The 16,563-nt window shown below is 47.4% G+C and overlaps 1 protein-coding gene across 3 annotated transcripts in view; it reads left to right on the forward strand.

Annotated features, from left to right (window-relative positions):
- DPP6 (dipeptidyl peptidase like 6) overlaps positions 1-16,563 on the forward strand; it is a gene marked incomplete at both ends in the record, with an annotated part of 1,078,039 nt that overhangs the window by 257,486 nt on the left and 803,990 nt on the right. Inside the window, one exon of one of the 3 annotated variants that reach the window (XM_082632823.1) lies at positions 1,703-1,942. The exons of the other annotated variants lie outside the window; for them this stretch is intronic. Within the exon in view, the coding sequence (XP_082488949.1) occupies positions 1,703-1,942 (240 nt within the window). Of the gene's footprint in view, positions 1-1,702; positions 1,943-16,563 lie in introns of those variants that run through there. 3 annotated transcript variants of the gene reach the window in all.

The raw sequence follows: 16,563 nt of genomic DNA on the forward strand, positions 1-16,563 counted from the left end.
AGTGGAAGGGGCAGCGAAGTGCCGGGGCAGGTGCGAGCCCTCCACCCGGCCCCTCCCTCCGGAGTCTGGGCTCCTCGTCTGCTCAGGATGGGACAGGTCCATCCAGCCGGAAGCGCTGCAAACAAGAGGGAAAGGGCAGTGCAAGGAGAACGGGGGGTGGGGGGGATGAGGACACTAGAAGGAAGAGCGCCCCGATTCCTCGAGAAAGACGGAGGCGCGGGTTCCAGCAGGACAGAGAGTCCCCGGAGGCCAGGAGGGAGGAATCCACCCCGGGAAAGGGAGGGGAGAAACCAGACAGGCCGCCTGCGGTCTGGAGTCGGAGCCCGGCGCCGAGGCTCAGTTGGTGTCTTTCCACACAGGGGCGCTGGAGCACGTTTGACTGCAGCAAGAGGAGTGAATGCGCGCCCTGACCCGTGCGCCCCTTTGGTGTCGTATCTCCGCTCCCAGTTCCTCTCAGGGGAGGGGTTGGGGGCGGCGCGGAGCAAGCTTTGGAGAAGTGGCCGGCCTCACAAATGCTTTAGCCTCCGCTGGCGGTTATGCATTTGTTGAAAATGAAAATGGAGCTCGCGATATAGATAAATGCGTGGGGTGTGCGGGCAGGAGCGTTTGAGTCGCTCTGAAGGCATATCCACCAGGCCGGCCCTCGCTTACCTTCCGTGACCTTTTCCTTGCCTTCTTTTTGACACCGGGTGAAGGAAAAGGAATCTGTTTTTGGAGAAGAGCTTGGTTTGGGAGGGAAGGGGGCTCGTCAGAGACAGTGACCCCCGAGCCCCCTCCCTTGCAGCCCCGCAGTTTGCTCTCCATCACCCCCGTGCACACCCCCAGGTCCGCCGGGGGTCTCGGCCGTGGCTGTTTCACGTGAGGCAAGAAAAGCTGGGAAAGAAACACGAGGGGGAGCGCCTCGGAGGGCGACCGGGCTGCAGCTGCGCGCGGTGCGAGCGCGTGGACGCGGAGCGCAGCCCCGCGCCTAGCCGAGGACAGGCGTCTCGGGGGCAGCCCCCTCCCTCGGTGCCCCCGACGCCCCCTCCCCATCGCGGGCCTCTTCTCGCACGCTCTCTCCCCGCGTGTCGCCGGGTGCGCCCTCCCGGTGGCCCGGAGCCCCAGAGCCCCTAGCGCGCCTCCGCGCCCAGCCCGCACCCAAGACCTGCGTGGCCCCGCCACCTCCTCGCTGCCAGCCCTGGCCACCCAGGCGCAGTTCCCGGGGGGCGGGTGTGAAGGGGCCACGTGGGGAGAGGAGGGGAGGAGGAGCCGCGCGGGGGGCCGGGGGCGGGGCGCGGAGATGCGCTCTGGATGCTCGCCGGTCTCTAGGCGGGGTGCCAAATTCCGGGGCCTAGGCATCTTCCCTCCCTTTATGGTTTTTTGTTGTTTGTTTTCTTTCTGTCGATGGCTTTGATCAGGCCGTACGTGGCCATGGCAAGGAGTTGAAAAGCAGAAAAGACGAGCGAAAGAGAACACACCCCCAGACCCCGGCTTCGCCGAGCCGCCGGGGGAGGGGGCGGAGGAGGCTGAGCCAGGCAGTCGCCCGGCGGCGACTTGAGAGTGGCGCGCGGGAGGAGCGGCCGCGCGGCCGCCGTCCTTTCTTCCTCCTCCTCCTCTTCTTCTTCCCCTTTTCCCCCGGCGGGGGTGGGGAGCGGGAACCCGAAAGGGGGAAAGCCATTATCCAAACGCCCCAAAGACCGCCGGCGAGAGCGCGCGGAGACCGATGGCTTCGCTGTACCAGAGGTTCACGGGCAAGATCAACACCTCGCGGTCCTTCCCGGCGCCCCCGGAGGCGAGCCGCCTCCTGGGCGGCCAGGGGCCCGAGGAGGACGGTGCGGGGCCCAAGCCCCTCGGAGCCCAGGCGCCCGCGGCGGCGCCCCCGGAGCGCGGCGGCGGCGGCGGCGGTGCGGGCGGCCGGCCCCGGTTCCAGTACCAGGCGCAGAACGACTGTGACGACGAGGACGTAAGAGCATCTGGGTGGGTGGGTGGCTGGGTGGGCGCGCGGGGCTCCGGGCAGCCCGGGGGAGACGCGCCCGCGCCGCGTCTGCCATGGTCTTGGGGCGCCCTCCTTCCCCACCCCTCCCCCACCCCTCCCGGGAGCGCCCGCAAATACACTTCCTCGCGCGGATCTCGGTCACCGCCGTCCTGGAGCGGGTCCTTGTCTGCAGCGGCGGCGGCGGCCAGGAGTTGGTGGAGCTGCGCTGCTGGGGCGTGGAATTGGCTGGGGGTTCACGGATGTGTGGATGCCTGGTATTAACTGCTTGGTGCTCTGGATCCCAAGGAGGGAATTCGATCTGTCTGTGCTTACAAGTTGGTTTCTCTTTTCTTTCCTTTCTTTCTTTTTTCTTTTGTCTGCTTTAAGACTCGAGGAGGAGACTGTCCCAGGCTCTTTTTCTCCCCCTCCCACCTCTCACTGGAATCCTCACCTCGGGGCGCAGTCCCTTCACTCACTTCTCCAACACCTCGCCCTCCCCCCCAGTGCTGGTGGTGGTGGTTTTCTTTTCCGAAAAATAAAATAAAAGCACTAGCATCCGAGGCCCAAGCCCTTGTCCCAGGGCCCAGCCCAATTTTTGCTGGTGGGAGTCAGGCCCTTCCTGTGCCCACACCTAGCCTTGGACTAGCAACCACCTTAGGCTGTGTGAGCTGAAAACTTCTCCGGGAGCACGTTTTTTACTCTTCTCGGGGCTGGCAGCCTGGGTTTCAAAGGTTGGATTTGCATATCACCTTAGTAACTGATGACTCAGGCAGGACACCAGCAGGCTGCAGAGATGGATGAGTTCAACCACCTCTGTTGATCCTGTCCATCTGTTCAGAGGGCCAGGGAAGGCCACGGAGAGAGGAAGGTGATGTTTCTGAGACCTTCTCTTCCCAGAAAAAAAGAGAAAAATCCCAGACAAGCTCTCAGGCAGGCAGGCAGGCAGGGCTGGCTCGGCTGGTACAGCCCCTGGCTGGCTGTGTTGGGTCCTAGAGCTCCCTGTGTGTAGCTCTGAGAGTTTCCCACCTGGGAGCACCTGGGCACAGGTCCTCACACAAGCCTCTCAGACGGCCTACCCCGCCATACCCAGGGCAGTTCATGTCCCTGCCCTCAGCAGGAGGCTGTGGTCATTCACCATGTCCTGCCTGGGATCACTGGTTGTTTTTGTTTTGTTTTATCAGTGGAGGATGTGGAGAGTGTAATAGACATGACAAAAGTTTGTGGGAGATGTGGTTCGTGTGTGTGTGTGTGTGTGTGTGCGCACTTGCACACACACCCTGTATCGGATCTTGCATGAGACTTTCTTATGTTGGGTTATTTCTAGACTCCCCTGGTTAAAAGAGAGCTATCAGAGAGATGTCCCTCACCTCAGTGGGTCAGGTCCTGAGGGAAATGCAGGAATTCTCAGGTTCAAGGAGCCAGAATCTTTGAGGAGCAGTTTCATTGGGGCAGTCGAAAAATTCTGGAGGATTAAACTCCTGAGAATCTTGGGGAAGACCACTGAGCTGCAGTGCAGACAGAAATGATGCACTTTTTGCCTCAAATCTGACTTAAAACTGTTGGATTGTGTTATGCCTGAAGTGAAAACCATGAGCAATTTCTTCCTAATAGGCTCTAGGTGTCGCTAGGGGAAAGGAAAGGGGAGAGTTTCTGCATTTTGTTTTAGATCATCTCCACCCATCTTTTTTTTTTTTTCTCTCTCTCTCCTCATTTTAGCTTTGATCATATATTCCTCCTTTTCCATTTGACATATGTCTAGAACTGTTTCTCAGATAAGCAAAAGGGTTGAACCGATGAGCAAATTATGAATTTAACATTTGCCAATGATTTCTGCTGAAATGGCTCTGAACAGTATATGTAATTTAAATTCATTAACTCCTAACATCAATTTTTTGTTTCCTGGAAAATACAAAAGGTGTGTGTGTGTAGGTGTAGGTGTAGATATAAATATAGTGATGTGTATGTCGTATCCTTATGAGATATATATATATATCATGTTTAAAATGTACGATTAAACAATGACACACGGCTAAATGTAGCATCAATTTCTTGAAAACTTGTATGTGCTTTTCTCAGAAAAAAATATTCGGAATTGAAAAAACTATGTCTAAAAATGTGCTAAATGATAGAAGTGCACATTAAACAGATTACTTTTCCTCCAGACACAGTGGCTGCTGTTTGCTGAAGATAAGAGCACTAGCTAAAGAAAGTAGACATAAGAACTGCTTTTCTGATACAAGCCCTTGTCAAGACTAAACAATCTTGAGTAATCATCCTGCTACTCAAATTTAAACATGAAGATATACAACTGATTAGGCACACATTACGTATCATTCTGTGTATCTTGGGGCGGCCACGTAAACATGTACTTTAGCAGTTTGGGCGTCCGCTGGGCACAGGTCGGAGCTGTCCGAGGTTCTGAAGAGTCCTTTGCATTAGCGCACAGGAAATCTTCAGCACTTTTGTTTGGAGTCCCAACACTAAGGCTGGTGTGTCATTGCTCTTCTGTGGCTTGTCTGTTCCATGGAACAGAAACAGCTTTCCCACCTTGGTCACTGAGATGATGGTAAACACCATACATTTAAAATCCAATGAACTTTGTGCCTCGTCCTTCCATCCAGAAACGGGGAAATAAAATGTAGTTCTTGACCTCTTTATGTGTGTACACACACATGCCTGAAAATGACTGAGAATGGGCAATTCTTCACAGAATAAAATTGAAGGTAGTTATCAGGTCTAGAAGAGATAAGTCAGATGACCAAGTTGCGTGGCGGGTGACTGGGAATGCATTACCTATCTGCACCAACTACCCGTGTAAGGGACCTCTCTGCTGTGTAGCACTACATAAAAGCCTGCTTGGGGTGTGGGTGAGTTTTAAAATGTGAAGTTTAACTTTGAAAAAGAAGGGAAGCCAGAGAGCTTTTTCTATTAGAGTTTCCTCATCAATCTTAGATTTATTTAAGTATAAAGTCAATGAGTTGGGAAACCCCTCTGAGGAATCAATAGCTATTTTGGTTTAAAATTCATTTTGTAGGTTTAAAAATAAGTTGACTCTTAAAAGGGAATGTTGCTGGAAGTGACTTTTAATGGAATTTAGTAACTTCCGATAGGAATTAACTTCAATTATTTTTAAAATACTGAACTTTGTCATGCCTCTGCTTGAGCATTTCCTTTTGATTTCCTAAAGGACTTTAGGAGGACATGATGGATAACCGTCAGGGCAGTAGTCTTGTTGGGGCCACATCACCAAGTTCCTGTGTTCTTCATTTTTGGTGACACATGATTTCCTAAGAATACAAATGCGATGACAACAGGATTTCAAAATGGCAATTTGGCTGAAACAGGGATTGAGCAAAAATCACTGCTTATGCTGTGTATCAGCTCATGATGTCACTGCTTCTGCTGTATTTCATCTTCCTGTGTGTCTGCGGCAACTAGCCTTTCTTCTTCCTCTCCACCTTGAGTTTTCACCGGTATGATGCCAATATCCTGTTAATTTCTCCTTGGAGTCTATCAACTTTAAGTTTTTTAAGCAGCCTGGCTCCACTGTTTATATCCCCTCTTACTTTCTTCTGCTCCAATTTCAAATGCTTTTAAAAATATTTAGGTTCATATTATCTTCCTAACATATTGAGAAAAAGGCTAAAACTTTCAACCACCTGCTTGATCCCATTGTTTTCATGACAAATTTGACAATGCTTAGTGTAACTCACCTACAGAACAGCTGTGGGATGTCATAGGGTTGTTTGGAGGTTTCATCTTCTCAATCAAATGGTCTGAAGCTGAATCCACTCACTTGTTCCGAGGATCCTCTTTTCCTTATTTAGCTTGACAGCAGACTCACATTCTTACTGTCTTCACTGCAGACACTGCACACAAAATGTCATCAGTGTCCTCTTAATTACTTGATAGAATGGCCTGGCTCCTCTTCAGTCTTTGTTGGTATCGCTTTTTCTCCTGTTGACCATCAGCCTGCACTTCAAACTTTGGCATCATATGTCTTTCATGATGCCACGTGAATTCACGTCCTGTCTCTCTCTGACCTTGGCCTTTGAATTCTTTGCTACATCATTTTTTCCTCCTCCCTTTCATGCAGGAGGTTGGGAGAACCTACACTCCAAGGTTTTGGTCTCCACTATTCTTTCCCTTCCATGCTTTCTTTTTAAGATAGATTAGTTATGGGATAAATTAGAATGAAGATAAAGGGAGCTGAGTATATTTCGCAGCTTCTGTATTAGCAGATGGCTGAAGTAGCTTTATTCCTCTGGTATACATGTCCTAGCATTTCTTGTGGAGATCATTTGCTTTCCTGTTTTACAGAATTGGAGAACTGGAGAATTGGAAGGACCTTGGCAATCACCACCTTGATTTCTCTTCCCAGCTCTTGTTCCACATGTCAAGCAGCTGGGCGCTAGACCGTTTCTGTGGTGTTGACAAGATATCCGCATAGAATATATCCCTAACCTTGTCATTCCCCTCTCTTTACAACTCCCCATTCTAAATAACTTTCTGCCTAATCTCCTTATTTCTACTTCTAGTACTGCCATCCCTTCCGCCTCCAAGCATGACATACAATACACATAAGCTTGTACAGCTACATTTTCCCACTATCTTGATTTCTTTCTTATAACATTAAGTATTTCACTAGATAAGCTTTGAGGTATCCTTATGGGTTTAATGCCTTATGACACCATATCATAATGCCCTGCTGGACACAACGGTTGTCCTCATGAAAAGTTTATTTTCTGCACTCCAGAACAGTGTTAAACACATGAGAAGTGTTTACTGTCTAAGACAGTCTCTCTGTGAATGTTTTGGTAAAGTATATAGAACAACATTATACAAAATCTTGCTTACTGTCTCAGCACAGAGCATGTAGTCATCGTTGGGAAGTTGCCTGTGTTACAAAGAAGTAAGAATGGTGACATAAACAAGGATTAAGTGCTAGTTGACTGATGAGTGAAACCAAGTATAGCGTCAAAAATACTGTGCCTCTGCATTGCACCTTGTGTTTTTTAAAGCCCCACTACGTGTACCTCATTTCACCTCCATAGTCACCTTGGCTTGGGGAGAACCATAACAAAGAGCTAATCTGTTGGTTTGAAAAATTAATCAGGGTAAGCCTAATTTTTTTCATTTGGATGAGTCAGTTGTCCACTGTGAATTATAGCAAATAAATTTCAATCTGTTAACAAGCCTTTGCTCTGTAGAGTCAGCCAAAAACGTACATGTTTGCTTAAAGCCGAATTTGTGAAAAATGAGCATTCTGCCTTCTCAGTGGATTTGAGTTCTGTGTAGCAGTAAGATATGTTGAAGTGGGCACAGCAACCTATTTTATATGGCATGCTTTTTTTTATTCCTTCCAGTGCGCACTTTTAAATAATTTACTTGTATATGTTAACTGTAGATTTAAGGAGGTCTGGAGTATTAGGATAACATAATATCGATTTATATTTTTGACAATGGAATCAACTCATTTTCCCACATGAGATTAATATCCTAGTATCACTCTGTAGACAGGAATTTCTCTAGATGTCGGCTTTGGACATTTTTTTCCGTCATAAAATAGAGCTTTTTCTTTCATACCCCAGGCTTTTTCTCCTTTAATAGAGTCAGAATGATTAATGAGTTTAATTTTTGCAAGCAACTGGCAGGAGTTGCTGAGTAAGATGTACAATCTTATTGTATATAACCCTGTTCCTTTTAATTACTCTGATGATAACAATGCATTTGTCAAGTGCATATGGAATGCTTCTCTGCAACATACAACATTGATCCCTTTCATAGAGCATTGCCTATAAAAATAATATGTACAGTAACCCTTTTAAAATTAAATTCTAATAAATTTAGTGTTGAGGGCATTGAGTACCCATGTGCCATGTTTTGATTTGCTTCCATTTTAAGCACATTGGTTTGATTTTATGTACATTAAAAAAAAACGCACTGAGCCTTTCTGGTTAATGACTTTTGGAACATTTATCTTTAGAAGGATCTAGCATCATGAAATTATCTGAAATAGAACATTTAAAAATTTGATAACATCTCATTTTACAAATGAGAAGACTACAAGTAATTATGTGAATAATATTCCACAAATCACTTGTGTTCTCTGGACCTCAGAGAAACTCACCCTTCCCTTCTCTCCTGTGTTCTTCTCAGTATCCTCTGTGGTACCATAATTGAGTGGAGGAATTAACTTAATTCTATCACTGAATTTCAGAAGTATGAACATTATGAAATCTAACGGTCCAACTTATTTTGGTTCTAAATGGATATGCTAATTGCCAAAGGAAAAAACAAACAGTTTCGCCACGGTAGTATACGATTTTTGCCCTGAATGGGTTTCCCCAATAGTTTTACTCTTTTTCCTCCATGTACTTCTTTCTGTGTTTTCTAACAACATCCAGATCCATCTGAAGCGCAGGAGATGTTCAGTTTTGTCCCATGATGGAGGAATGTATATAGGTAATTTTTCAGGAAGACTAGAAGCCAGTAAAGCCCACAAGGTCCAGGTGGTAGAATTCCAGGTGGTGAACACCCTGCCTCCCAGATTAGGGAACATCTCAGTTGAGAGCAGCAGGCATTGGGGGCTGAACACTGTAGATGAGCATCTGGCAGGGATTGGGCTCTTATAGGGATGCAGGAAAGAGGGAGACTGCATCCTGGAACAGTCGTTCCCTCAAAAAAGACAAACAAATTTACTTTCACTCATCCCTTCAGTGTGTAGATAAACACCTTGAAGGCATTTAGAATGTATTCAAAGCATCCTAGCACCATGCCCAATTGAAATGAAACACACACACACACACACACACACGGTTTTTAATTCAAAAGGAACTTAAGGATTTTCCAGGGCATCACAGTCACTGTCAAAATCAATTTTTAACTTTCTCTAGTGTTCAGATTTCATTTGATATCAGCTTTTACCTTAGATGATTTGGGGTCAGTTTTAATATGCTTCTGTTAAAAAAAAATGGAACAGGTGATATTATCCTCTTCCCCAATTTGGAATTGAGAAGACCAATGAATCCTTTCTATCTCCTGTTGTTTACCATTTGGGAAGGTCTATTTTAAAGACAGAACTACTGGAATTAATACAGCCACTTTCATACAGCAATGGGCTCTTCGTTCTGTTATCGTGATATATTTATAGGGTTGTATATATCCATTATATTTTATATATGGTGCACCTAATACAGTTTAAGGTGACATCAGCCAGAAGGGGAGCAGGAATGGAGTAAGGGAGCGTTGAAGAACTCAGAATAAAAGAAGTTGTACAAGGGAAGCGGGGGGAGGGTAAAGCAGAAACTAGAGGTAGAGGAATGCAGGAGACAGTCACGGGCTTCCAGTCTCCCTAATCATTTTCCCCCAAACGTTCAATTTTCTAAACTGTACTCAAACCCTTCCTATGCTTCATGCAACATGCCATCCAGTAATTTACAAATTAAAAACAAACATGAGAAACCTCTTTAAAAGTCCTGAGAGGTGAAGTTATCTCATCTGCTTTTCGAATTGTGAGATATTTGCAAGCACACAAGGTAGCCGACCCCCATGTGAGCGGCTCTAAGCCCTGGAGATGCATTGCTTGTTCAGGGCCCCTTGTTGCTTCTGTGCCTCCTTCCTCAGCATCTGCACGGCTTCTGAGGAAAGACCGCTGCCTCCGGGCATCTGAAGTCGATGGAGACATGTGGTCCCGTGCCCCTTCTTATTCCTCAGGCTGCCTCAAAGGTTAGACTCTCGTCCCCGCTCGCCTTGCCACATAGTCTCGGGAATATTCACGAAGAGAATGGATGCCATTTTCTGGAACGCTTGGCTACGTTACAGAACACCTAGCTGGTTTCCCAGGTGAACTTCTAGGTCTTCTCCATCACGTTCATTTCATCTTTTCCGATTTGCACGTGTGTGTTCCCCGTGCGGCGTTCGAGGGGAGTGTGCTGCGGGTGCATCGCTGCATCCGCGGTGAACCCGTCTGTCCACAGCCTCACCCCAGGGCGCACTGCTGGCGAGCACAGCCCTTCGGAAGGAACAGGGGCTCAGCTGAAACTTACGTGAGGACGGTGGTCCGTGAGGTGGAAGGTCGCGGAGGGGTCACCAGTGGGTGCACGTGGAGGGCGGAGCAGGGAAGTCAAGCTGGGCTCAGAGTTTTCGAACTGGACTTCAAGCTAAGTGTTCCTGGCGGGGGGGCGGGTCGGTAGTGCTGCTCTGCACGTGTGTATGGGTCTCACAGGCACCTGTGGGATTGCCCTCCTCTCCCGCTTAGAGTTGAGTGTGGCCGTGTGGTTGACTTTGGCTGCTGGAATGGACTGGAAGTGAGGCTAGCTCTCCTACGTGGCCGCTTTACGAGCCAGCACGTTGGTTGCTGTGCTCTCTCTTTCCTTTTGCCATAGAAACGAGCAACATTCCAGGTAGTGGCGGTTCAGTGGGAAAGATATAAACTTATGTTTGTAAACCACTGAGATTATGTTAGGACAGTATCACCTAGCCTGAGCTGAGGGGCACAGGGCAATCCGTGTTGCTGTGGACAAGTCACCATTCATCATTTCTGGACCTTGACTGCATCGTCATCTCTGGGCAAAATCAGCACTTTCTAAACTTCTACAGGAAGTTTCGTTCTACCTTCCTGCATCTCACTTAAAACTTTTTAGTTCTCAAAAAGACTGAAATGGGGCTTCCCTGGTGGCACATGGTTGAGAGTCTGCCTGCCGATGCAGGGGACGCGGGTTCGTGCCCCGGTCCGGGAGGATCCCACATGCTGCAGAGCGGCTGGGCCGGTGAGCCATGGCCGCTGAGCCTGCGCGTCTGGAGCCTGTGCTCCGCAGCGGGAGAGGCCACAACAGTGAGAGGCCCGCGTACCGCAAAAAAAAAAAAAAAAAAAAAAAAAAAGACTGAAATGGAAATTGCCCTGGGAGGGCAACAGATGTTGGAGTGCCCGAGTCTTGTCAGTTCCCTCATTTCCTGTCTTTGGGAGCATGTTTGTTGGCTGATGGGAAAGGATAAGAAGGGACCCATTTCCTCAAGACAGTCTGTTCATTCGTGGTGGGTGTAGGGGTGGGGAGGCAGGGACTGGGCGGTAGGAGTGGACAGGCAGTTTCCTAGATAATAATGATGAAAGCAAACACTGCAGCCTTCAGGATGTTGCTGAGGGTCAGCCTTAGAAATGAGCTTTCTGGGGCTTTGACTGGAGACCTTTCAAGTTGGAAAAGCAGGGGATCAGAGGTTCACACAGGGAAGCCTTGACATCCTGAGGCTCTGTCTTTGGTGTATGTTCTGCTCTTCATTTTACAAGGATTCTGGAATCCATTTTACACGGAGCCTATATTTACAGTGTAGAATTGAAGAGGGCATGTTTTCATCTAAGTAATAGGAAATGTTATCAGAAACACCCAGCTCTAGCACGATACTCTTTCTCCCCCGATTCCTGTCCTGCCCGTGATCAGTTCATCTCCATTTTATACGTAGAAAGGTGTCATTAGTTTCTCTTTCTTTTTTTTTTTTTTCCAGATTTTTAGTTCCTCTGAATGGACAGAAAATTCAGCCCCTAAATGACTGGTTACCTATTAAAGGGAGAGGGGGGATGCTGTCAAAGACGGGGCACTGTTTCTATAGCAACAGGAGCTGACTGTGATAAGCAGGGATGTCTGGTTTCCTTGTCTGGCACTCTTCTTACTGGACAAGCAATCATTGATATGCTTCCTCATTGCTGTCCTGCAGCTCTGGGGAGATCCTATCAAGCGGAGGCTTTTGTTTCCACGGGTACAGGGAGTGCACCTGGGCAGAATCCTAATGTCCCTGCTCTTGCGTTCCGTGATCTTTAATCCTGCTGCTTCTGCTCCAGTGGGTCTTTTATTTCATCACAACCATAGGAAGAGCACAGTCTTGTTCTTTCGCCTTTGGCTGCTCCTGGGGTTCATCGCAGTGTCTCTGAAGCGGGGGAGTGCTTGAGGGGTCAGTTTTGGCCCCTGGTATCTGTCACTCCCTCTTACAGACCCTGAGAATCATTTTCCTCCTTTGGCAGACACCCAGGAAGAGGTTTCCCACCATCGTCCAAGCTGTGCTTCCTCTCACCCCTATCCGAGTCCACGTCCTTGTCTTCTGACCTCACTACAGACAGTTGCCCTTCTGGGTGTCCCTGCCCCGGGTCAGAGCTGCTCCCGCTGCTTCTAGGCTGGGAGCTGTGCACAGGCTCCTCACTCCTTCAGCACATGCCCAGGTCCCTGTCACGACCGCCAGGCACGGCGTTGGCTCTTCCCTCTGCCGGAACGTCCTCCCTTCCTCCCTTCCCGTCTCTGCTTCAGTATCACTTTTTCAGTGGTCCCCGCTGCCCACCCCATTTGAAGTTGCAATTCCCCCACCCACCACTCCCGGTGTTCCCCACCCTGCTCTGCTTTGCTTTTCTTTTACCATGGCATTTATCGCCTCCTGATATATTATATAATTTTCTCATTATGCCTGTTTTATTTTTGTCTCTCCCCATTGTAGAATATCAGCTGACTGATGTCAGGATCTCTGGCTGATTTGTTTGCTGCTGTATCCAGTTGCCTGGTACAGCATCTGGTACAGCCCAAGTGCTCAATAAGTCTTTGTTGAAGGAATGAGTGAAGGATTGGCATCTCACCTGAAAAAACTCTCTGCTCGCGACTATTTGAATAATCACACTTCTTCAGCCTTTTTTTTTTTTAATTGAAAGAGTTCTGAAATTAGAACTCTGGACCTCCTGCGTGGCCACTTACAAGTGGCTGCAAATGAATTCTCTTCTTTTCAGGATTTCATGTATTGTTTGATTCTGAGCAACAGTTGAGAAGTCAAAATTGTTATTAAGGAAACAGTAGGAGTTACTTTTGTAGGACCTGCTTAAGATGGGTAATATTTAGCATTTGTAATATTTTGTCTGAGTTTAAAAGTAAGTGCAAGTTAAAAATAAGTCAGAGACAAATAGTACATGATATCACTTATATGTGAAATCTAAAAAATACAACAAACTAGTGAACAAAACAAGAAAAGCAGACACAGATATAGAGAACAAACTGGTTGTTACCAGTGAGGGGGAGGGGATTTTAAAAAGGGGGTTTTATGGGATTATATGAAATCATGTGCATGAAAGTTTTGAAAATTGTAAAGCACTATAGAATTTAAAGAATCATTCAGTAAAAAAAGTATGAGTTAAATTTTCTATATATAATTGTTTCTGCTGCCTTTTTTCTCTCTCTCTCTTTTTTTTTTTTTTTTTTTTTTTGTGGTTATCAAAGGAAGTAGTCCCATTAGGGAAAATGCAAATCTTTGAGAAGAAGAGATTCTTATAAATACAGCAATGCGATAAGTTGTTTTTGATTAGAAATTTGCATTACCTAATTCTCAATTTAAGTGAAAGAAAAAGATCGCAGCTTCTTTTTCTGTGATACTGTTGATCGTCTCTTTATCTGGCAGGTAGAAAGTCAAATCAGAATGTTTTTGAACTGTATATCATTAGAAGAAAACTAAAGTTCCCAGACCAAAATGCACAGATTCTGACAGAAAAAAAAATATTCCTGTATTCGATAATCTAGTTGAAACTGCCGGAGGCGCTTTAGCTACCTACAGCATACATTTTTATGATAATACAGTCAGAGGTCCCTGGCACTTAGGATGGAGCTGGAACAGGCAGCTGAGATCTTTAGGTTTGACCCTGATTTACCTTCTTTTTCTGCCCGTCTGCAATCTGGTCTGGCAACACTGCCCCCCAGAGGCTGTCTCAAGGCTGCAGTAAGACTGATTCAAGACTCCTTAAATAAATTATGCGAAATAAAGATTTGCAGTTTTGATTTTTCTGTGGCCAGACAGGGTTGGAATGTGAATATATGTTGTGAGGGCTCTTATACCCACATCAAACTGGGCTGTACTTTTAACAGCGCTGGAGAAATCCCATCAGACCCTCCTTTTGGAATACCATCTGTGTCACGGGCAACACTTTGACCGGGTAATCAGGGACCGGCAGGGTGACTCCATCCTCCATCTGAAGACGTGCTAATAGCATGTGTAGTTCCTGACTTGTCAAATGGTGCCAGAGTGCAGGAAATTAGATAAAGATAGTGCAGCAGATAATAAGGAGATGCGTAGCCTTGGACAGTCAGCTCTCTGCCCACTGGATTTAAGTAGTGCCTCTGTACGCTTAAGGCCAAAAAACTCACAAACGCATGTTTTCTGCTTTCATTTCGTGAAGAATAGGAACGTGAGTTAATGTCACACCGTTTCAAAGCGCAGCACCCTGGTTCAAGTCCAGGGAGCCCGAGGGGTGTACACTGCATATGAAAAGGCATCTCGGGCTTCCCTGGTGGTGCAGTGGTTGAGAATCTGCCTGCCAATGCAGGGGACACGGGTTCGAGCCCTGGTCTGGGAAGATCCCACATGCCGCGGAGCAACTAGGCCCATGAGCCACAGCTACTGAGCCTGCGCGTCTGGAGCCTGTGCTCTGCAACGAGAGGCCGTGATAGTGAGAGGCCTGCGCACTGCAATGAAGAGTGGCCCCCACTTGCCACAACTAGAGAAAGCCCTCGCATAGAAATGAAGACCCAACACAGCCATAAATAAATAAATAAATAAATAAATAAAATTAAAAAAAAAAAAAAGAAAAAGAAAAGGCATCTCTCCTACACACCCCCTGGCTCTCTGTACCTGAGAGGACCCAGGGAGCCCTGGACCCCTGCAGACCTGCCCGCAGAGCAGCCCAGGCAGGGGCTCCACCCCGCGGGGCCGCCACCCTCCCTCTGTCTCTGAGCATCAGGTGTATGATTGCAGGGACTAGAGATGATCCTGGGCCGACCACATCCGCCATCACTGTCAGAGCACCGCCAGATGCCAGTGGTCCAGGGCACACAGATGGCCCGAGGAGGAGGAGGAAAGAGGCCACTGGGCATGTGGGCAGGGGTCTAGGGAGGGAAACCTCGGAGAAGACAGCAGAGCCCAGCCCGGCCCGCAGACAGGAGGTTCTGGCAACTTGGGGTGAATAAGATGCAGCCAGCGAGGTCAGAGGTCTACGTGGTGGAGCATCATTTTGGTGCCTTGTCAGCCAGAGGATGTCCCCTTAACTGGCTCATGGAAGCCAGACCCCAGGCTTTAGTTTGGATTTGTTGTGGTTTTCAAACTCTGCTTCCGTAAGTAATGGGTTCCTGATTGGAGCCACCAAGGGGGTGGGATGGATGGAGCCACCAGAACTTGATCCCCTCCTTAGAGCGATTGTGCTTTTAAAATATTTTACTTGTACGTACAATTTCGCATGAAAAAGGGGATGTGGGTGTTACCGAGCTGTTGAGTAACAGCCCGGTTATCCAAGAAACTCACAGATGTTGACAGGATTTCCTCATGACCTGTTCTTGCTGTGGTTTATGAAAGCGCTGCACATAGAATCAGTCATGTGTCCACCTAACACCATTATGGCAGGGCACAGGGCTGGACTGTCACTTCATGGTCCATGGTGTAGGCAGGGCACTGCAGTGGGTGATGTGCTGGGTCTGGACCCCCTGAGCTTGAACGCTGACCCTACTGACCATTTACTTGTAGTTTAGCCTTAAAAAGTTACTTAACTCTTCTTGGACTTCAATTTCCTCATTTATAAAGTTCAGGGGAAAATATTAAACTACGGTATTGTTCTCATTGGTTTATTTTGACCTTCTAGTTCATACATGTACAACACTTAGGATAGGGCCCAGCACGCTATAAATAAATGCAGATTTATCATGAAGTCCTTATTACAAGATCTAATTGTTCTGAGAAGGAAGGGTGGAGGACTCTGGTATGCACTTCGGCGGAGCATCTTGGGGCTGGAACTGTGGAAAGGAAGGGAATGTGATAAACCCTCAGTGATCCATAGGCTCTGATTATTTCATTGTAATCCCTTGTATTTATAACTCAACTGTAATCCCAATATGTGGGTTATTTGAGTGCTTTGGTTAGGAGAGAACTGGACCAATGGGCTCCATGGCTTTAGGAGGAGCCAGTGATGCCAGAGGTAATCAGAGCTCATCAGGATCCCCCTTGGGGTAGGTTTGTGCCCCTCACACCCCTGCCCCGAGTTCCGTGCAGGGAATGTGGAGGCTGGAGCCATAGGTCCTAGGTCAGCCTCCCCTCCTGAGAGGAGAACAAGCGAGAAAGTACAGTCTGACCCTGGATTAATTCCTGGGATGGTGTCATCTCGACAGAGATATTCATGGTGACCCTCTGGAGCCTGATGCCTCAAAACTAAACTAGAAAACGGTGGTTGAAAAACATGACTTCTCTTGAAGACCATTGTGTGATTGAGAATTTGAAGTATTACGCTCAATAAATAGATTTTCCCCAGCAGTGGTCAGAATAGGTCCAACTGAAAGACACAGAAAACATTACCGAGGGACTGGCTGCTAGGGAAGGGGAAGCATAAACACAGGGGATTCAACTTGAGGATCTATTATAAAAGGACAGGCTAGCAAACATGGCTGTATAAAACAGAATGAAAAAAAGTATGGAATTGGAGGAGCTGTTTAGGAAAATAGTGGAAAATTGGCCAGATAGGGATTTGACTACAGTGATTAAAATTAAAAAGTGTTCTAACTGTAAACAAAGTGTTGAACCCACTTCTCTTTATGATTCTTATAAAATTT

Source organism: Mesoplodon mirus (genome assembly GCF_964341445.2).
Source record: "Mesoplodon mirus genome assembly, chromosome: 9".
NCBI lineage: Eukaryota > Metazoa > Chordata > Mammalia > Artiodactyla > Ziphiidae > Mesoplodon > Mesoplodon mirus.